At 35.1% G+C, this 8,397-nt stretch overlaps 1 protein-coding gene across 4 annotated transcripts; it reads left to right on the forward strand.

The window, feature by feature from the left end:
- Positions 1-689: 689 nt before the first annotated feature.
- LOC129287537 (protein ACCELERATED CELL DEATH 6-like) lies at positions 690-7,424 on the forward strand. 4 transcript variants are annotated; one of them, XM_054923736.1, is made up of 5 exons: positions 690-807; positions 4,251-5,239; positions 5,688-6,226; positions 6,370-6,541; positions 6,695-7,424. In XM_054923736.1, exons 2-5 carry the CDS (start codon positions 5,203-5,205, stop codon positions 7,042-7,044), a joined length of 1,098 nt encoding a protein of 365 aa, XP_054779711.1. In that variant the 5' UTR covers positions 690-807; positions 4,251-5,202; the 3' UTR covers positions 7,045-7,424. The 4 variants fall into 4 exon arrangements, with proteins under 4 accessions (XP_054779711.1, XP_054779708.1, XP_054779710.1 ...); XM_054923733.1 differs by having other exon boundaries at positions 6,370-7,424; XM_054923735.1 differs by having other exon boundaries at positions 4,251-5,200; positions 6,370-7,424.
- Positions 7,425-8,397: the final 973 nt, after the last annotated feature.

Consider the following 8,397-nt stretch of genomic DNA (forward strand, 5'->3'; position numbering starts at 1 on the left):
TCAGCATGTTGGCCTAATTTAAGACCCTATACTCATACCAAACTTGAGCCCAGATCTGTCATATGTGTTTTTCTTGGGTATGCACCTTTTCATTTGGGTTATCTTTGCCTTTATATACCTTCTGGCCATATCTATACCTCCAGGGATGTTGTCTTTAATGAAACCCAATTTCCTTTCTCTAATAATTCCCTGCCAGCCCAACCCACTCTTACCTCACATACCATACTACCTTTTGCTTATTTTCGGCCCAATAGCTCCAGCCCAACCCACTTACTTAATCCTAATCCACCTTCCCCATCTCCTGCTGACCCTTTTGCTGCCTCTGCACCTCTGTCTTTATCCTTATCTTCATCGCCTTCCTCTTCATCTCCTTCTGACACACCAGTGACGGCAGCATAGTCGTCCACTCCTACTGCATCTTTCCATCCCATGGTCACCAGATCAAAATCAAATATTTTCAGACCTGTACCTCAATCCTCCGACTTTATCTACTACCCCCCTCAATCACACAGCACCTCGGGCCCACCGCCGTCTGTACCCACCTCTGTTACCTCAGCCCTTAAAATTCCAGAATGGCGTGATGCTCTCTTTCATGAGTTTGAGGCCTTAATCTCCACCAATACTTGGTCTCTCGTCCCCTATTCTCCTTCCATGAATTTAGTTAGCTGCAAATGGATCTTCCGTACCAAATATCATGTAAATGGCACCATTGAAAAGCATAAGGCACGTCTTATTGCCAAAGGCTTCCACCAACAACCCGGCATCAATTTCTCCGACACCTTCTCCCCTGTTGTGAAACCCATCACTGTACGTATCATTCTTTCTCTTGCTGTATCTCGTGGCTGGTCTATAAGGCAAATTGATATTCAAAATGCTTTCCTACATGGCTTTCTTGATGAAACTGTTTGTATGATTCAACCTTCGGGCTTTGTTAATCCCAAGTTTCCTACTCATGTTTGCAAATTAAATCGAGCACTTTATGGTTTAAAACAAGCTCCACGTGCTTGGTTTGCTCGCTTAGCTTCTCGGTTGATGGAACTGGGTTTTTTTGTTTCCAAATCTGATTCTTCCTTGTTCATATGTAAAAATTCCAGATGCACAATCTTGGTTTTAGTCTATATTGATGATATCCTAATCACTGGCTCTTCCCCTAAAACTATTCGACTTCTCATCACTGCTTAGGCCAATCATTTCCTGTCAAAGATCTTGGACCTCTACACTATTTTTTAGGTATTGAAGTCTTATCCTCAACCTCTGGTCTTGTTCTGTCTCAGCATAAATACATTATGGATATTCTTCATCAGTCTAAAATGGCCAATGCTCGTCCTATGTCCACTCCCATGGCCTCCAACTCTCATCTCTCTACCTTTGACAGTCCTAATTTTTTTGAACCTTTTTTATATCGCAGCATCGTTGGCAGTCTTCAGTATCTTAGTTTTACAAGACCCGATATTACATTTGCCGTCAATCGTGTTTGCCAATTCATGCACTGTCCTAAAACAACCTATTGGACTGCAGTCAAGCGAATTCTTAGATACCTACGTAGCACCACTAATTATGCCCTTCATCTTCGTCCATCCTCCTCTATTACTCTTCCTGCTTTTTCTGACGCTGATTGGGGAGGTAATATTGACGATCATCGGTCTACAAGTGCATTTGCTATCTTTTGTGGACTAAATTTAATTGCTTGGAGTTCAAAGAAGCAACCCACTGTTGCCAGATCAAACACTGAAGCTGAATATAAAGCAATTGCCACAACTACCAGTGAATTAATTTGGTTACAAAACTTACTTCATGAACTTGGTGTTTTTCTCCCTCAAGCACCCTTCCTTTATTGTGACAATCTTGGTGCTACATATCTGGTTGCCAATCCAGTTTTCCACTCCCGGGCCAAGCATATTGCCCTTGACTACCATTTTGTTCGGGAAAGATTAGCTGCCAAATTACTCAATGTGCTTCATGTATCCTCTAGAGATTAATTAGATGACATACTTACCAAACCACTTCCATCTTCTCGATTTGCTACACTCAGATCGAGTCTCACTGTTCTTCCCTCACAGTTTGCCTCGCGGGGGGCTGTTAAAGCATATAATTCCTACTCAAATCAGATCACGTGAGAAGCACAAGCAGAGTAGTATTCTAGATTGTTCCTTATTTTCACATCTGTCATTTTTGTATTGGCCACAACTATCTATAAATAGTGAGCACTGTACACAGATTAATTATCAATGAAAATGATTCAGCAACTTTCGTTTTGTTCCTCCTATTCTGTTTTTGTTTCATTACGTCCAACCCATTGCTGATAATGTATTTCTCGTTGCCATGTAATGGATTATCATCGACTGATGAACTGGACTATGTATCCATCAGTCCGCGCACCTGTTGCATCGTGCCTTCCACTGATCTGAATCATTTGGCTCCCCATGGTTTTCCATGTATGAAAACAAATTTTCAGTGTCAGTAGCAGTTAATGAATATGAATACCTCTAACATATGAACCAAGAGGTTTTAGCTCGTAATTGGTTATTATCCAAGTTCAGCAACTTGATTTTGTTGGTTGAAGAGGAGCCTTTGTATGCATGAAACAACTCAAGTCAATGCTACTACAGTGTGGAAAGTGGAAACTTTGGTAGAAAGAGAGAGCAGAGTATTGAGTAATCGGGAATTATCTTTTTCAAATTCAGAATTTATGAATTTTACATTTTTCTCTGGCCAAATGAAGTTTTTTTTTAATGAGAAAAGTTTTTTTGTTTTATTAAAAATAAAATAAAATAATAGGAAAAAGTAGAAAATTTTATGAAAATCATAAATCTCAATTTCAGAATATTGGTTCTCAGAGTATCTAAAGCGAAATTTTCAGTAATCATGTGATGAAGGTATCATTATTATGATAAAAGAAATACTTTCATATTTTGAAGTAAGATGCTGAACTTCCTTATAAATAGCCTTTTAATTTTCTTACAGATAAGAGAGATAAGCGTGACTTTTGACTTCTAGGGAAATACCTTCACACTTTGGCAATGAATTGAAAAATAGAATGGTCAAGATATTAATTCAATGTAATAATTAAAATTATCAGACTGGTTATAAACAAAATTTTTATTAAATCAGTCAAAATACTGATTTAATAATTTAGTGATTTAACTAGGTAGGTTAACTCGAATTTTCACAGTATACATTGTTGGACTAGGTTATGTTACGTCCTTGTATAAAGAGCCTTTTAATTTTCTTACAGATGAGATAGGCGTGCCTTTTCACTTATGAGGAAGGAAAAAGGAAGGAAATAAGAATACTTTTCGGGAAATTGTATCCAAATTAAATAAGACCTTCGGCTTTCAAAAAATATATATATATATATATATATATTAAGGATATCGGCCAGGTCTTTATAATTTGTACTCCATCCATCCAGTTTTTATCATAATACACTTTTGACTACTTTACCGGAATCAATTAAAAATAATTAAATTATTAACTTATTTAAAAATAGAATTAAATTTCAATTTTATTCTTATTCTTTTTTTTTTTGGCCAATCACTTTTACCCTTATCCAAATAAAAAAATCAAATTTATATTATATTTTTTCTTATAATAATAAATTTAAATAGGGATAATATTAAAAAAATATAATTAATAGCCCATAACTGACCGGGCGTGATATGAAGTCATTTATCTTATAGCAATTGAGAACACATAATCATGTGATCAAGACACCGCATTTTATAATATATATTAATACTTTAGCATAACTCTGGCCTTCTGGCTTTGGTTATAATGCTACCTACCTCAGTGTCTCTTTATCTGTCCTTCGTCGACTTCTTTCTTTAATTTTTTGACCTTCAAATCCTTCGTTGATTTCTTTATAATGAGATCAAGGCATGCTTTATATATATATATATATATATATATATATTGCATTGGATTTGATGAACGAGACAGACCATTTAAATTGACAGTGTGGCTACCAGCTGTAGCCAATAAATTTTACGTTCAGCGCCCAGGGAGAGAATCTTTAGATGCATTTGTTGAGCGACTCGAGTCAATGCAACTATAGTTTAGGCACCGTGATGGTCAAGTGATGTAGAAGAGGGAAGGGAAGAGGAAGAGGAAAGACCAAAATTTTATATACTGTCTTCTCCAAGACTTCAACATCAGCATCCTTCATTCTATAACCAATCTTTTTTTTTTTCTGTGTGAGTTTCTAACTTACAAATCTGATTGAAACACATGTTTCGCTTTGTTTTTTGCAGCAAGCTGCTCCTGCGTCTTTTCCTCGGATCTCGATCATTTCCATTTCTTCTTCTTCCTCAGCTTTAAAACTCTGTTGTTCTTGAGTTGTTTTATCGATCTCTTTCAAGTCTATTTCTTCTCTTGCTACTCTTCTAATTGCACATCATGTTTTTTGCATTCCTCGCTGCAGGATCCTTTAGCATCATCTTACTTCTACCATGAGAAATTCGAACCAGGCGGAAATTCCCATGGAAGGAAGAATTCAAACTGGAAGACGCCATGCTATGAAAAGCTGCAGGAACTGATAAAGAAGCGGTTTAGTGCATCAGATAATCAAATTCAAATTGGCCTTATTGAAGATACCATGAGTCATGAGTTGTACAATGCTGTTCGTAATAATAAGAATGATGTAAATCATTTTTTGGATGTTTTAGAGCAAGTATGTAGAGAGAAACAAATTGATTGTTCCACTGTTTTGCATCAAGCCACTCCTATGGGTGATTCTTTGCTTCATGTTGCGGCTGAATATGGGAGAGAAAGGATCGCAGAGCTGCTTGTCGATAACAATTTTCGCTAGTGGTGACAAACAATAGGAAAGACACTGCGATTCATGTTGCCGCAAGAGCTAAGAATATTGGAGTGGAGAGTCATCTTGTCCAAATTTGACGATGCTAGCAGTAAGGATGACTTTATTATGTTGCCAAATAAACTTGGGAGGAGAGCCTTGCATGAAGCTATCCTCAGCAAATATCTTGAAGGGCTGAATTTCCTTTTAAGTGAACAAAGTGAAAGTACTTGGCCCCTCTATTGGGACACTCACCCAGCTGAATCACCAATATATGTGGCTGTACAGGTGAGGGATGTGAGAATTCTTCATCGTCTTTTGCAGATTCCGTTTCCCTCAGGCCGGGTCATTCATAAGAGCCGTGGGAACTCCCCATTCATGCTGCCATATCAGAAAGCAATATTGGTATGTACATGTGTGTGATGCCAAATTCATTAATAAAAGGTATGACCTTAAACTATAAATTCAGGAGCATCTATAACCTTAAACTCATTTTTATTAGTGTAGTTTTCTTTTAATTTTTAAAATTGGTACAATTTAAACCATTTATATTAACAAAAGTTTATTTTAATCGTTATATAGTTGATTAGTTAAAATTTTTGGATACTTTATTGAACTTTCTTTTTATCTTTTTCTATAATTTATGTCCTTTTTTGTCAATTTTTGATGAATTATAAATGAAATTTAACTTTTGTTAATAATAGGAGTCAGATTATAATATTTTCAAAATTGAAAGAGATTATTATTACATTAAAAATGAATTTAAGATTTCAAACACTCCTAATATATAATGTATGATCAATTTACCATTTAATCCTTAATCAAATGCCGCTTTTGTTTTGTCCCACCACGCTTTCATTTATTATAAATGTTTGTTTGCCTTTACATGTAGCTTTCTTGAAGAATATAGTACATGAAAAAGAGGGGCTGATGTATTTTAGAGATGAACACCGAAATACCCCTCTTCATTATGCAGCATACATTGGTTATGTGGAAGGTGTTCGTGAACTTCTGAACAAATCTAATCTTGTTGCCTTTCAACGAAACTCAAATGGCGATCTTCCAATTCACATTGCTTTCCAAAGTAGCCGTGTTCAGGTGGTTAAACAACTGCTTCGAGTAGAATGTCCTTATACCAGATTCTGGCTCAATAATAAAGGTCAAAACATTTTACACATTGCAGCAGAGAATCGACAAAACAAAATGGTAAGGTTCCTATTAAAACACTCAAATATCCATCCTGAAAATGTGAATGAGAAAGACCTAGATGGAGATGCGCCATTGCATTTAGCTTCAAGAAAACTGTATCTTTGGACGCTACTCCATCTATCACGAGATAAAAGGACAGATGCGAACCTTGTAAACGACAAAGGCTTAAACGCTAGAGATATTGTTCTGATGCAGGCTAAACATCCAATGACACGTCAAGAGGTACAATTTATAAGTATATATTTATCAATCCATTATTTCTCTTGAAGTATTTTCTTAAATGTTTTAACTCTAGATGATTGCATTTTTATAGAAGACTTTAGAAAGTCATGAACATTTACTTGTTTCATTTGCTTACCACACAGTTTCGAGCAAGTATGATTTTAAGAACAGCAAGTGTCCCCCTTAGAAAGGATATGTTGGGAGTACAACGCATAGCCAATGCAGAATGGAATGTTAAGGATGCAGCCAACACACTCATCCTTGTGGCTGTACTTATAGCAACAGTGACATTTGCAGCTGGTTTCACAGTACCAGGTGGGTTTTACTCTTCTGATGATCCAGTACCTAAGAACAGAGGCATGGCAGTGTTGGCTGATAAAAAACTATTCAAAGTATTCATGGCTTTCAACACGATCTCTATGTATAGCTCCATTTTCAGTTCTATTATTCTTCTATGGATGCATCTAGGTGATCGTCGTTACGCAATACGAGCTTATTTTCTTGCTAGGCTTTTTGTGCACTTGGCTCTTGGAACGATGCCGGTGGCATTTATGGCTGCCATACATTTGGTTGTGGGCAATAACGCTTCGCTTGGAGATCTTGTAAAAGTCATTTCATTCATCTTCATTTCCTTTATCCTACTTCTTCTCGTTTTAGGATATTTCCCTCCTGGAAATCGCATTCCGCTTCTTCGTCAGATTGGAGAACTTATTTTTTTGATTGGTCTTATTTTATTTTATGGACCTGCGGATAGGCCTTATGAAGCTCGTGATGTCGACCAATTGAACCCGGTATATGGGAGTTCTTGGTGCCGATGAACACCCCTAAATTTCGTATGATGACGACACAGGTGTTGTTATCCCTTAAATGTCACAAAGCTTGAAGAAGGAAATGAAGATGAAATGTGACTTGATTTGGATGTATTGCACGTGTGTATTGGCTTGACACATTAGTGTTGTGATTTAAAAACAATCAATATATTTAAGATGCAGGAGTCTTGTTTATCTTTTTGTAATAAAGAAATGATGATGGATTGGCCTTGCCCATGTGTAATTTATTTTCAGGTTGGGGCTAGTCATGAACTCCATCTGTTATTAGGTCAAGTACATTTATTTCTCTTGGGCCAATAGTAAAGTCCATCTATCTAAATGTATTTCTGGTCCCAAAAAAAATCCATCAAAATCTGAGCTTTTAGTCCTTTCTCGTCTGCTCGTAAATTCCATATATACCCTCCATGCTTTTTTATGTCACCATTGGTTCTTTCGGTCTTTTCATCCCGAGGATAATATAAATATAATACAGATTAGAACTTTATTGTATATTAAGATATTTGTTTTCAATTAAATCAAAGTTTTCATATCTTTTATATATTATTTATTTTATAACAAATTTATGTTATTAATATTATTAACAGTTTAAAATATACTTGTTTTAATTTAATTGGATAAAGATATATCAAACTTAAGTTTTTCCCTATAAATTATCCTAACCCAACCAACTTGCCATGCTTCAAAAACAGAGAGTGAATGGTATAGGATGTGAATTATATCATATATCTCATAAGCTTTAAATTGAAAAATTTTTTTATTTCTAAAGTATAATTGAATTTATATTGAAATTATGATATACTTAATAATAACCATTATAACAAAAGCTTTATATTTTTGTATTGGTAGAATTTTTTTTGTAAGTAGGCCCTCCTGAAAATTCTATAATACATTAGTTTAAGCAAAATATCATACCAATCAAGAGCTCAACACTCGTCAACTAAAGACACTAAATATAGCTTATGTAGAGAACTTAATAAATTTTTATATTATAACACATAAATTTAATCATTACATCAAAAAGAGGTATTAGCAAAAATAATTATCCACCCAACTCAGCAACAGGCCCTCAATGGTTAGCAAGTGCTTAGCGTTAAGCAAGGTATTTGAGACCCAAAGTAATTTTTTAATAAATAATATCCTAACAATAAAAAATTGAACAAGAGTGACAAGGAAAATTTAAAATAATTATGTAAGCTAAAGAGATAACAATTTTCATATAAAATATTAGTTTCACTTGCTCTTAAGAAAACAAATAAAAAATAATAATTATAGTAACATCACTAATCAAAATTAATGAAATATAAAATTACCAAATATTTGAAACTCTTTTTTTCTAAAAAC

Source organism: Prosopis cineraria, unplaced genomic scaffold, assembly GCF_029017545.1.
Source record: "Prosopis cineraria cultivar Desert tree isolate PC_DT_omini unplaced genomic scaffold, ASM2901754v1 PC12, whole genome shotgun sequence".
Classification (NCBI taxonomy): Eukaryota; Viridiplantae; Streptophyta; class Magnoliopsida; order Fabales; family Fabaceae; genus Prosopis; species Prosopis cineraria.